The sequence below is a fragment of the Anguilla rostrata genome, chromosome 8 (genome assembly GCF_018555375.3).
Source record: "Anguilla rostrata isolate EN2019 chromosome 8, ASM1855537v3, whole genome shotgun sequence".
In the NCBI taxonomy this organism is placed as follows: domain Eukaryota; kingdom Metazoa; phylum Chordata; class Actinopteri; order Anguilliformes; family Anguillidae; genus Anguilla; species Anguilla rostrata.
In genome coordinates, this window is record NC_057940.1 from 46,764,159 (window position 1) to 46,779,119 (window position 14,961).

Below are 14,961 nucleotides of genomic sequence, written 5' to 3' on the forward strand. Positions count from 1 at the left end.
TGCGCATCACTAACACACACATTCCTTATTTTTTTTTTCCCACCCGCATTCAGCGGGTAAGGCCCCTACACTCTCATTCATGGGCTCTCATTATGTTCCACTCGGGAGCAGCTGAGTCACGTGCTGTATTAATTCGGTATTTCCGGTCCTGTATTTGGCTTAATATCAAACCGGTTCAAAAATGTTTACATCGGCCCAACCCTAGAAGCAATGCTTCATCATTAAAGATTCCGGAAGTCCTTCTACAAATTGTACATTCTTTATTTTACAAAGCAGTTCATCGTACATTGGTTGTCAGCATTAATAAAACCAGACAATATTCTATTCTGTGGTACAGAGGACAAAACATGAGGTGCGTTTTCCAAAAACATTTTCACAAAGACACTTTTACCACTGTTTGATTGTCCTGAGATGATGCATGAAAACAGGTGTTGAAGATGGCTGTCAAAACCCTCATCCCCAAACACTGATTTAGAAGCCATATAGTAAGGTTGTGAAATCAGGGAGCAGGACCCTTTTGTTGTACACTCACCGGTTGCTGAGTGAGAATCCTTTCTTACACCTAACAATTTGCTGTGTGCTTGTTACAATTTCACAGGCCGGAGTTTTTGGATTACGTACATGATGTTGCACCAAATCTGTGAGGAATGAAAGATTGACAACCTGTGTGTTAGTACAATGCAGTGTTATACCTTTAGCTTTCATGCAAGACTTGCCTAGCAGCGTTCTATAGCCGTATGTTTTGGGTCCCCCGGACACAAATACAACAATGTGGTCTAGTTCGCTTGTCAGCCCCCCCAAAAAGTCCCTGAGAGGAGGTACCCAGTCACTTGGCTGACTCACAAAGATGACAGAATCTGTATCGTGGTACAGAACCCTGTCAGGCAATTTATCCATGACCGAATAAAGCTTGAGCCGGGCATAAGCAGTGATGAATGCCGCTATGAACACATTGCTGTATTTGGGCAGTTTTGAGAAACGCTTTGCATGTTTCCACTGGACCAGAGCCTCGTCTTCTGTAAGAAATGAAAAATGTGAGATTTTTCTGTTTTGTTTGTTCCTCATCTAATCATGTCCACCATTTTTTTTTACGTTTCTCACCTGCCTGTTGCATGACTGTTGATTTGGGTTGATTTTACTTTTTTTATTTTTTTTTATTTTTATCTTTATATGGATCAGGGTAAAAGGAATGATACACCTCTCACAAAAAGATTTTTAAAATTTATTTTTTATATCCATACCCACTACATATCCCAAACACACACAAATTCCTAAGCCACATCAATGAGGGATCTGCGGGATTAGCACACAGGCAAAGAGAACTAAAATTACCTGATCACCTGATCAAATTACAAGCAGACATATGCCTGATACAAGAAACTCACTTAACAGAATCCAAAAATCAGAAATTGGAAACCCCACAATTTAATCAAATATACTCATCAACTTACAATTCTAAGAAAAGAGGCGTGTCAATTTTAATAAACAAAAGAATTCCATTAATCCATAACGCTACCATCACTGACCCTGAAGGGCGATATGTTATCATCAGCGCCACCATTAACAACAGCAATTTCACCATTGCAAGCATATATGGACCCAACACTGACGACTCTGCTTCCATACATTTTTCGACTCACTATCCAACTTTTCAAATTCTACAATCATAATTGGTGGCGATTTCAATACAGTTATTAATCCCACTTTAGACAGATCATCCAGTTCTGTTCATTCTAGCAACTGGCATTCCACAGAAATAGTAAAGCAGTACATGAGCGATTTTGGTCTTGGCGATAGTTCGCGACTGAAAAACCCATTAATCAGGGAATATTCTTATTTTTCACCGCCCCATCAATCATTCTCTCGTATTGGCTTTTTTCTCACCAGTAATTCAATCATATCTGATATTTCAGGTTCCAAAAGTCATCCCATCATAGTCAGTGATCATGCCCCTGTATCATTCAATCTAAACACCAAACAACCCATCACCAGATGGAGATTTAATACTTATTTACTTAAAGATCCTGATTTCAATACACTTTTCACAAAAGAGTGGGCATCCTTCATGGAAATAAATGATTCTCTGGAAATTTCACCCACACTACTTTGGGAAACTGCAAAAGTAGTACTGAGAGGAAAAATTATATCATGCTCATCATACAAGAAAAAAAATGAACAGGAATTCGAAAAAAATCTGGAACAAAAAATCAAAGAACTGGACAACACATGCCAAAAATCCCACAGAACAAGTTCAGAAGGAATTGACAGAAACTAGATTACAGCACAACAATATCATAAACAGAAAAAACCCAATTCCTGATACAAAGACCAATTGGATTCATCCAAACCAACAGAATAACTCATGGTTAGAAATAGAACAAGAAGAATGTAAAGAAATTTCAATCTCCAATTTACCATTTCTCAACCCCACTATGAAACACCATAATTGCTTCAATAATACTGTAATTTCAATAGGTCTGACAGCCTGGTGGAAAATCAACAAAATCTTCAAATCTACAATGAAACCCTGTAAATACACTCCAATATGGCACAACCCTGACTTTCTACTCAACAAAACACCACTTATCTTCAACACGTGGAAACAAAGCAGTATCACACATCTCCACCACCTGTTTCAGAATAACAGCTTCATTACTTTTCAACATTTGGTCCAGAAGTACAATGTCGGGAAAGAACAATACCTTCAATACTTCCAATTAAAGTCGGTTCTAAAATCTAAAATCAATATATCAAATAACAATTTACTCCCATCCCCACTAGTAGAAGAAATCAACAAAACTAATCCAAAAAAAATTCTTTCCAAATTTTATAAACTAATATCCACCATAGACTCAACAATCTCCCTCCCAATCAGAGACTGGGAAAAAGACTTGTCATTCACTCCCGATATCGAATTCTGGACCCAAATCTGCAGGAACACCTGCAGGACTAACAATACTACCTTACAACTAATATAGTACAAGGTAACGTTTGCATTACAGTGTGAAATATCCACATTATATTTCAAAAATAACATATATAACCGAAGTATTTTGAGCAGTAATACTTACATAGCAATGATGAAATCTTATCTGTTTCCAGTAGATGGAGACAGAGACAGGAAATCAATGATATAGTTCTATCCGCTCCTGCTCCGGTCTATCAGCAAACATGGCTTAGCTATGCTCAGAAGTCCTCAATAATAATAGTATTTTCCAAGAAATTTCGAAAAATCGTTGACAAGGTTTCGGTCTTTGTTTTACTGCTACCACGTGAATGCGTAATTGAATGCAATAAGAAAATTTTCGGTTATGCTGACCTATAAAACGCTATTCCAAAAGCAAAATTAGGCATGTTATACATTGTTAGAAAGCTTATAGACGCTTTCAATGGTAACAACATAAACAAACTTTACTGCGCATGTGCGTTGTTCTGGCCCTAACTTAACTTCCGGCAGACTTCCGCAAACAATCAATAACAACAGAGTCCCTTTCGACTATTTCTGATAACAAGCAAAATAAATAACAAGTAAATTATGTTAGCTAGCTAGTTAAAACTGCCAAGCCAGTATTATTTGGGGTTACCAGTCGAAGAAAAGAACCGTTACTTGGCCAAACTCAAATGCGATAAAGTTACACTACCAGAAAAACAAGCGACAGAAACAGATGACTGTTGACAGTATTGCACCTTGCGGAGCATCATACATTCCTTGCATAATCCATAACTATTCTGATTATATGCACATTCTTGTGTAAAAAGTGCACTCTTTCTATGATGTTGCTTAAAAACGATGATTACATGAGACACAAAATGTGGCTAGTGCTGGGCAGCATGTGTAGGCAATGCAATTACTATAGGTGTTTATTTGTATAGCATGCATTGATGGAAAAACATTGTGGCTCTATTAGTTTGGGTCATCTTGCTAGGCTACCACAACAAAAAATGATAAGGCAATGCAACATTGTCAAGTCATTGGAAACACAGGTATCAACGTTCGTTCAAAACGTAGCTATAGCGTATCAACTACTAGCATTGATCTAACGTTTCTGTGTATAATTTATACAATGTTAGCTACGTTTAGCTAGCTAGCTACAATCAATTTAGTTAGCTAATTGTTCATAACTATTGAAGTCTTGTTACTGGTCACCTAGCTATTAGCTATCGCTTATCATGAGTTTGTTACCTGAAACAAAGTCAGTGCTACAGTGAGAGCACCTATTCGACCACCTTCGTTCGACAGACAGGAAAATGTAAACGTAAAAGATTTGCAATTATATATGAAATATCGGTAACAACCTGTACCTAGTTAAGTAGGAAAAAATGTTATCCTCCCGTGGTTATTTTTTCAACACTTTCACGATTTTTTTTCTGTGCCGGCAAATAAGTCAGAGGTGGTCCAGCGCTAGCTTTTGGTTGCTAAGGGGATGTGTATCCACAACCCTATATAAATTAATGGAACTTAACATAAATTTGCTAGCATACTGTATAAGTGTCCTGTCTTGCGTATTTGAGGTTAATATGAAAAAGGGTGGTCCTATCAGCATGTCTAGTAATCCGTACATATTCACTGTTGTAACTCAAGTCGCAGGACACAAAATAGCCGTTGGGAAAGCAGTTTGAAAGTATAAAGCAACGTCTGCGCCATTGGCTTTAATGGGTCACGATGAGATAATTACGAGCATGTTGCTTATCTTAAAGTTGATATAGTAAATAAGCCTGTATTAGTATTACTAAATGTGTATGTATGGTGTTGGTTTATTTATTTATACAGTTTATTATGTGTATTTTCACAGGACTTACATTTTAATAGCTAACGATGTGCAGTTATTTCTCAAAAATACGAAGTAACAGTGGGCAAGCACCAGCTATAATAATCGCAGGGATTCAAGAAATTCGTTTCACAATTCCCTAGTGGGGTTACAAAGTTAAATGTATTTTTACAAATTTTCGAAATTGCATTTGTTCCAAGTTGCACCCCACAGCACAACAACATGAGCCCAATGCCAGTCTGCTCATCAGTTTAACTTTCACTCCGTTTGTAATCGGTGCCATATTAGCCAGTAAACACAAACCCAATAATAAACAAACACAGACCAGAAGTTAACTTAGGGCCAAGCGCATAACCTTGGCAACGCGCGTGCCTCTGATGAAAGCATCTATACTCTCACCTACTGAATAAATGAATTGTCAATCAAGCCAGACTGTACTAAAAAGGGCGACAACGCCGTAAACAACAGGTGTGGTATTATGCACAGCTATTTTGGAAGGTACCCAGGTATCACACATGCGCGTATATTTCCCAAATGGATTGTCCAGATATTGACAAGATATGACCACTCAGTCTCAAAAGGGACATCTCTACGCGTAAAACCAATGGTAAGGTTGTATATTTATTCAATATTTAGTCCCAGATAGTGACTGTAGAATGACATGGTATCATTTTTAAAAACTTTCTCGTTCATTTCGTTATTCAGTGAGCAGCATTTTCACTGCTGTATTGGCATATCTTAGGGCTATTGTCTTGTTGCTATGACGGAATACGATTTTTTAGTGGTGAAAGAATATTTTTATGAATGCCAAGATAAACAATATTGTCCATTATGTCATGGGTGCGGGGTTTAGTTGTAGATGAGACTGCAGGGAGGGGGGCGTGTTAAGTGAACGACCAGAGCGATAATGGTGGCGCTGCAAAACTCCGTATTCGGCATAGTTGTCCTGTATCGTCTACTAAACTAAAACAACGCATTTCTGTTTTTAACTCGTACTTTGTTTGCAGTAGCACTGAATGTCTGACTTCTGTAATCTCGGCACACCGGCGTCCCGACCACTAGGGGGCTTGCGCGAAGGGGTTAAGTTAGCCTAATGTTGACAATGAATGAGTATGTACATAACGTTATTTTTATAACCACCATTTTTTATTCAGTAAATAGTAAGTGTTATAGTTATAAGTGCCAACTGACTGATGTCACACAGGCGACACTGTTTGGAAGCTGGGAAGTGAGGTCCAAAAACACGCCTGCAATTACCGCTTCTCGCCAGTGGTACCGCCAAAGAGAACAAAACGGAAATCTTTGAGATTGTAACTTTAACTTGAATTTTCCTTCTGAAGTATTGAAATATTAGGATTAGGATAAATTTTTGCATCTTGGGCAATTTTCCTTTTACAAAGCCTTTTAGCTGCCATGTTTAACCCTGCATGCATATTATAATATTCAGCATTATTACACTCAGTACTGTCATTTTATAAAGTTTCCTCAAACTCTCCTGTATTGCTTTTTTCACCTACCACGGGCACTACTTTTTAAACATGCTTTTCCTGAATTTGTATGAATTTAAACCTGCACCCTGCACTTTTCATTCACAATCTTTCAATCAAGAAATTGCACCTGGTCTATATTTGTTTGCAGCTTGTTAAAGCGGGCATGCCTAAAATGAAAAAGTCTGGACTTAAAAGAGGCCCTTTTAACTTTCTAAAATGCACCAAAACTAACTGCAAAATGATCGCTTAGCTCCAAGTGGTCCCAAGTGTCTCCATTACCTTTATGCTGCAAATTATGGAAGGATCATTACTTGGCACCATATTGATTTCTCTCTTGGTAAATGGTAAATGGACTGCATTTATATAGCGCTTTTATCCAAAGCGCTTTACAATTGATGCATCTCATTCGCCAGAGCAGTTAGGGGTTAGGTGTCTTGCTCAAGGACACGCCGAGGGCGGGGTTTGATCCGGCAACCCTCCGACTGCCAGACAATCGGTCTTACCTCCTGAGCTATGTCGCCCTGTCGCTCTCTTATAGGCTGACTGACATACTGTTCTAAGAATGGTCATTTACAACGTCTATGTAATGTAAATTTGTTCCGTTTTTTCCTTGTCCTGTCATTAATTTAGCAATAAATAGTTGGAAACTGAAGTCTGACCTCCCTGACAAGCTTCTTTTTATTTCCGAAGAGCATTGTATTCACACTATGGTCTGAAGCTGCTGGTTACAGCCTACTCCTACATTAACCCTCTGGGGTCTGAGGGTAAAATGAGGCACACGGGTGATTGTGCCATGCTCTGACATTTGTGTAAATTTCATCAACTTTATATGCAGTGATTCCAAAGTGTTTCATATCTTTGTTTTCAGCACAAACTCAGCTACAATAATATGGCAGCGGTAAGTAGGTCATAATCATATGTGGATTGTAAATTGCTCTAAAAACACACAGTAAACCGTAGTTTTGAACATGCACAGGAATGTTGTAATAAAACACACTAAACAATAGTATCTAAGTTTTTGGATCACTGAAATGTGTTCATCAAGGTCTTGGGTATACAAAATATTTTAGCAAATTCAATGAGAAATATAAAATACATTGCTAAAAGTTAGTGTTGTGACTACTATTTTTCCAGGTGAGAATGGGAGGGCAAATGGCCTGTCTGTAATGAATATGCATTGGGTAGGAGGACCTGCCAGCTAAGTAGACTATTCACACCTGGCTGCATGCCTCCCCACCACTAAGACGAAGTCTCAATGAGCCATTTAGAAGATAGAAACAAATATCTTTTGATTTTGGAACATTTATTGAAGTAAACTATATGCATGGAAGATGAGATGAGACTGCTGTACTCCTGCGACGCCTGCGTGGCCTCTTAGCTAATGGTGAACAAGGCCGTGTTTCCTGATCAGCATCTCTGTAAATATAACAAAAACAAAATTGTTAGAAAATGTGACAGTTACATCATATACAAACAAAGAACCAAACAAACACAACCAAACGCAGAGAGGTAGCCTGTAATTTTGAGATGCAATGGTTAGAATCGTTCGTAGTGTGGGAATTTACAAGCGCGCATATTAGTGAATATTCCTACAAACACACAGAGAATGTAATATAGCACACATTTACAAATAATTATGCTATCAACGAAACAACATTAGCTAAACTAAATAAACATTGATATTCCAACTCAACTACACGCAACTCATCAATAACAATGCCTCAGTCTGAAGTAGGCTAGGTCTGTTTAGCAATTTAGCAAAAAATTTAGCAAAAGTTATTTTATTGCTATTTCCCGAACCTACAATATGCTAATATCGATTGTGCAAGGATACTAAGTTATAGAATCCTAGCCACGCCACTGCACCCCAGGCATGGGCTACGTATTACCAATATGATCAAAAAATATATAGTCTACCTGCTACTTCTAACACAACCAGACGCAGAGAGCCTATAGGGATTTTACAAACGTGCATATTTCTGGATATTTCTACAAACACAGAGATACGTTGCAATACAGTACACATTTACCAATATGATCATAAGAAATATACTTACACATGAAGTTGATCCTCAGCTGGATCAGTTCGCTGTTTGAAATGACACTGCTCTTCATCAGTGTCCGGGCGGACCGGACCTGATGAGTTGTTTGCGTCTTCTTCATCGCTCTCCAACAAGGCATGAAGCACGTCAAGTCCAGTCATCCGTGCCATTTTCCAAAATTAAACAAAATGTTTACCTCAAAAGCTATATGCTTTGACATTCCATCCCGCTTTCGCAGGCTTGGCATTTCTCACATGGAATTCGCATCACCCCTCCCCTAGTCCCCTTCTATGGACAGTAATTATAATATCATTAACATGTGAATGCGATTTGGGCAAACTTCCTGCTGAGCGGAATTCACATAGTAATGAGTAAGGACTAACGAAGCATACATGGTCTAATTAATCAAATTTTAAACTTTTAAAACAATTCATATTATTTGCCAATGGGTGCATTGGAAAGCCACGATTCTAAGGTTTCTGTCAATGTTTTTGTTGCATCTGTATGATAACAGTTTGTGAAGTTAATCATCCAAATAGAAACGAAAGTTCATTTCATCTTGTCGAGCTCCGCCGGCGGAGCTCCCGACCCCAGAGGGTTAAGGCCCTTCTCATATCCCCCTATGGTCGTAACACAATTACCAATGCCTGACAAATTCCAAATAAGTTTGTACCCCTCTGTATTATATTCATCCTCATCCCCTGCCCCATGCCATGTCACCGTGTTCCCAATTATTCCCCCATTACTCCTAGTAGCCTCAAGTTCAAAAAATGTATTTTGTCTACTGATAGCACTTAATACTAGAAAGGGTTCATTTCACAACTTTCCAGAAATATTTGGGCTTAAAATATTCAATTTTTGCCCTGCTCACCCAAACAACAAATGGATTTGGAACTGGCTACACAGCAGAACACAAAGAGTAGTAGTAGAAGGGACATTATCTGAACAGGGAACTGTTGGAAATGGAGTCGCAGAAGGATCGATGCTGGGACCACTACTCTTCTTCATTTATATCAGTGATCTTGACAGGGACATAGAAAGTACGTTAGTCAAATTTTCAAATGATTCAAAACTGGAAGGCCCAGCTAATAGTTTTGAATCTACTAGAGTAATCCAAGAAGATTTAAATAAAATCCAGGCAGAAATACGTGGAAACCTAACACATAAATAAATTGAATATAGTCAAATGTAAAGTTCTGTATGTTCTATTGCTTTATGGGAGGAACAAAATTGGAAAGTGCTCAGTTTGAAAAAGATTTGGGAATAATGGTTGATCAAAGCCTTTCAGGTTCTAGGCACTGTGCTGTAGCAGTAAAAAAAAGTCCAACAGGATGCTGGGATATATTACCAAAAGTATTGAATATAAATCCAAGGAAGTTATACTTATCTTATACTATACATTTGTTAGACCCCACTTACAGTATTGTGTGCAGTTCTGGGGACCGTACTACAAGAAGGATATAGAGGCTGTGGAAGAAGTTCAAAGAAGAGAAACCAAATTGATTGCTGGTATGAAAGATAAAAGCTATGAGGAAAGACCTATGATGCTTAACCTCTTCAAGCTTAGGAAAAGGAGACTCAGATGATTTGATTGAGGCTTTTAAATTCATAAAGGGGGTCAACTAAGTGAACTACTAGAGATTGTTCTGGTTGAGTTCATAGAACAAGGGGACAAATGGAAATGAGCAAAAGGTAAATTCCATGCAGAGAGTAGTCAATGTGCGGAATGGCCTGCCAGGTCACGTAGTAGAGGCAGAAATTCTGGGGATTTTCAAGATTACCTACAAATAGATACACTAAACTTAATCAGAGCACTAATTTAGTCTGGAGAAAGGCAAGCATTGTTAGGCTGAATGGCCTGTTCTCATCATTATGGTGTGTTTTGTTTGGTTTTGTTTTCTGGTACCTTTTCAAAAGCCTTTTGGAAATCTAAGTATGTAATACCATAAGTCTTGTTATAATCAAAACACTTCCTATCTTTTTCAAAGAATACTTGTGGTTCTTTGAAAAAGAATGGTTTGTCAGGCATGACGTTCCCTTGCAAAAACCAGGCTGGCTATTCCTTAGTTATATGTCTGTTGACAGGGATATAATATAATTCTGTGTGACATAGTCTAAAATGTTTTCATATTTTTCTTTGCCTTCAGAACCAACACACACCACATGTGAGAACCCTGGGACACCCCGGCATGGCTCCCTCAACAGGACCACTGGCTTCAAGGTAAACATTTTTGTACCAAGCACATAATCTTCAGAATGTTACTAGGAGAATGTGTCCTTGACAGGTATGAGAATGAAACAAGAGTATGAGTGGATGCATTTTACTTGCCAGCACAGACATGATAGGCAATATGAGCAGAAAGATGCTTGTAAGCACTAAACAGTATGGGGAAAATATCTTTTGTCTTTTGACAGACAGCTTCGTTTGTCTCAGGCCATTTCACCAAATCTGACGTGTCACTCCTGGGCCGTTTCTCATTATCTGTTCTTGTCCATTGAACTTATGTGATGTAATTTTTAACGGCTAAAATTTGGTTCCAAAAGCGAGAACGGTTAAAGATCTCGCTGGTGTTCTAGATTGCCCCCAAATATCGAGGATACATCTGTTGCATTTTTGCCTAACCAGAATGGACTGAATGTTCAATAACTCATTGTGTAATTGTGGGCGAGATGTGACAGACTCAATTAAAAAAGTTCTTTTTTTTAACCAATTTGACTTTGACTTACCAAGAATGAAAATGAAATGAGAAATAAACTAGAACGGTGGCTTGCATTGCTCTTATTTCAACGGGAAGGGAGAGGAAAATAAATTTTAGTGACAAGCTGTTAATAGGGACATGCTTGTTACCCATAACATTTTTTGTCTGTATATGAGTGAAATATGTCTATGAAGGGTTATTCAACCGTCAGACTCGGAAATCGTCAGTTTTTAGCAGTCTAACGTCATCCATGATAGTTTCACTTAGGATATAGGGGAGAGTCGATATAAATGTAGCCTCGTGAGCCATTCTCTTTTTTCACTTCGTTCAACAGAGCCTGGCCGAAGCCTTATCATTCTAGGCATAAATGAAGGAGGCTACCTTCCCGGGATAGTTGTATTTTCCCAACCAATCAAAGTGCAGAGGGGTGGTGCTCCAAATGTGGTGGTGATTTTGGCCAGGCATTGTCTGAAACGTGCACTGGAAAAACATTACCAGAGGCAAGCTTTTCCACAGACCCGCATCAGTTCTCCACTATTTGGGGACGTTAACGTCAGAGCACCGACCACATCATCACAGTTTATCACAGTCTGCGGTTTGAGGTTCGATAATAAATAAAACAAATACAATTTATTTATCGATAATAAATGTATTTAATTCCCTTTTGGTTCAACAATTCTACTTGCTCCTCCGTTATTGTAACGACTAAACAATCAAAACCACTGCTTCTTCTGGCCATTTTTAGGGGTCCAAGCAGCGAAGCTGGTGGAACCCTATTGTATCTGTTAGGATTATTATTCTTATTATTATTATTTTTCTCCACTAAAAGTGTCTGAGGCTCAGCAACCATAAGTCCTAGAGCAACCAAATTTGGCAGGTGGGTTCCTATGGCCCCCCACTACTCAAGCACTAAAAATCCCCCATGTCGGCCAGATGGTGGCGCTATAACAAAGGGTTTTGCGTAAAAGGTCATAACTCCCACACCATAAGTTAGATGAACACAAAACTTCATCGACCGATACATCAGAATGTGCTCTATAACTTTGCCATTGGCACCACCTATGTCCGCCATATTGTTTGCCCGCCATTTAGACTTTTTAGTTGGGGCGTGGCAGTTTTCTCCGCTAAAATGTCTGAGGCTCAGCAACCAGAAAGTCCTAGAGCAACCAAATTTGGCAGGGGGTTCTATGGCCCCCACTACTCAAGCACTAAAAATCACCCATGTCGGCCAGATGGTGGCGCTATAACAAAGGGTCATACTTTAAAAGGTCATAACTCCCACACCGTAAGTCTGATCAACACAAAACTTCATCGACCGATGCATCTGAATGTGCTCTACAACTTTGCTTTTGGGACCACCTATGTCCGCCATATGGTTTGCCCGCCATTTGGCCGTTTCTATTAGGTGGGGTGCGGAAGAGCTGTGGCTCCAAATCTAAACGGTTACGACATCGAGTAAACTTCTTTACGGCAAGCGACAACCATGGCGACGCAAGTAATCCCACACCGTAGGTCTAGTTTTTAGCAGTGAGGAGACGGTCTGACAGTGCCACCTAGCGTGCATGCTAGGATAGGCTACCCAAAGTTTCTTAGTAAAAGCTTTCTGAGAGGATGAATAATTACTTTTCTTTGGCATGGATCCATTTGAAGACAGTATCGGGTGAGTTCGTCATTATGGTGAGAAAAAGCTAAACCATTTTATTGGTAGTTTTTGAGTTTCTGTGCAAACGCGCGAAAACACGCTGGTATAATAAAACAATGACGGTAATACATATATAGTCCGCTTCGTTCCGTTGCTACCATAACATAACAGACTATCTTGTGTCTACAGCTGCAGTTTCTCGCTGCAATTTCTAACATTGAATTTAGTCTTTAAATCCGTCATTATGCTGAGAGAAATCGTATTCTCAATTTAATTTCTAAATTGACTGTAAGCTTAGTGTTGTAACTAGGTAGTTGTTCCGTAGGTGACTTAGTCTTAATTCGTCTTAACTATTGCTTGAATGTTCTCATAGACTGCGTTGTTGCTGTTCTTGTTTTTGTTAGCGTTAATCAGTTTAAACTACAGGGTCCAAGTTGAACTATGCGGTTGTTCCCTGCACTTGGAACGGTATTTCTCTCTATGGTTTTCGGCACGCTTATTCCTGGTTATGGTTATACACTTTGTTGTACGTCGCTCTGGATAAGAGCGTCTGCCAAATGCCTGTAATGTAGGCTAATGTAATATTCCGTAGCAACAAGATAAACCCGGCGTTAGCCCTGAAATATGCCAATACAGCAGTGAAAACGCTGCTCACTGAATAACGAAGTAAACGAGACAAAGTTTTTTTTTTTAATTATGCCATGTCATTCTACATTCAATATCTGGGACTAAAAAAAAAAATTAAAAAAAAACGGTTTCGTATTTGAATTTTCCGACGTTCGGTAGTTCTGCGTCAAATGTAAAAGCCAGGGAAATGTGTCTCCCGCATTACTGATTTAGAGGATGAAAAGTGTAGTTTGTCAGAATCTTCGCTAGATGGCAGTAGCAACTAAGGTTGCCAAGTGAGGTGATCTGCGCTTGTGCATTCACTTCCCTAATACAGCGCAAGCTTTGACTCCGTTCATTTCAGTAGCAATAGGTGTTCCAATTTGGAAATATTTTATTATAGATAGATGCTTTATTGTTATTAAAATATGCTGTTTTTAAATCTATTTAAAGGTGAAAGACCTGTTTTAAAGATTATTTACTTTACAACTGTTTAATTTTTGAAATATATTTAACATGTTTTTCTATTGTTCAGTGTTGTAACACTATAGGCCTATGCATATTAATATGTTGAAGAGACTTCAACTTACAGGTTGTTAATGAACCAGGGTGTTAATAAACCATGAATTAGAAAATGAGGTCAACCCTTGTGGACATTACGTTTCTGATCTATTAAGGTAATTTCAGTATCGTTAGGTACCGAGTATCGAATTAGCACCGTTTAAGTTTCAAGTATCATTTCAGTATTGAGTATCGTAATACTAAACCTGCTATCAGTATCGAAGTCAAAATTTTGGTATCGTGACAACACTAGTGTGACGCCTTTTTTAGTTGCGGCGCAGAAACACTGCTGCTGTGCATGCACACCGGACCATCTAAGTGTTACGACATGCCATCTAAGTGTTACGACATAGTAAAGGCCTTGATGGGAAGCGGCCAGGACACATCCATGGTGACGTAACTCAGTCATCCGACAGCGTCTCTTAGCTCAAAATTGGCCATAAGTCATCAATATTTCATACGATCATCGTGATATTCAGTAGATATGTTGGGTGGAGGCGTATGATCATGAGGACAAAGCCATTTTAAAATCGCTCCATAGGGGGCGCGATGCTGCCAATGCTTGGACCCCTTCCAACGCCGCTTGCGGCTTTAATTCTGGGTATGTATTTGATAGCAGACTGCATACTGTAGGCCACGCTTAAAAAATTTTACTTTTGCCAAATCCTGTAGCCAAGCAAGCGAGTCCTGAAGGTCCTTCAATGAAGTCACGACATGTATTTGGCAAGTATGTGATATAACAGAATTAAAATCTTTTCGAATTTGTCCATAATTCTGTTCTTAGTAGATAATTTGGGTTAGCTTTGTTCGTTTCGCTGGTGTGTTTTAGTCGGGACTTAGATTGCAGCACACATGGAACAGAGGGAGTGTGTCTTGGGGGGGGGGGGGAACCGGCACACTGAGACAGACAGTTTGATTAACCAATAGGGAAGCCGCCGCTGCGGCAGGCGACTCCTCCCTTTTGCCCCGGAAAGTACATGTGTTCGTCCACACTAGTATAAATGTAACACATCAAAAATGTAACGTGGTCAATAACTTTTTGTACACTGCTGCTACAGTCACCATTTGAGGATTGTCTACGCACAATACAGTCCTATATCAAATGATTTGTGGAAAAGAAACAGCCACCTGGGCACATGCATTCATGTATAA

The 14,961-nt window shown here is 39.0% G+C and overlaps 1 protein-coding gene across 6 annotated transcripts in view; it reads left to right on the forward strand.

Annotated features, from left to right (window-relative positions):
• Positions 1-14,961, forward strand: part of csmd3b (CUB and Sushi multiple domains 3b) — a 919,486-nt gene that overhangs the window by 854,051 nt on the left and 50,474 nt on the right. For all 6 annotated transcript variants that reach the window (XM_064348440.1, XM_064348441.1, XM_064348442.1 and 3 more), the window contains one exon: positions 10,449-10,522. In XM_064348440.1, coding sequence (XP_064204510.1) covers positions 10,449-10,522 — 74 coding nt within the window. The remainder of the gene's footprint in view (positions 1-10,448; positions 10,523-14,961) is intronic.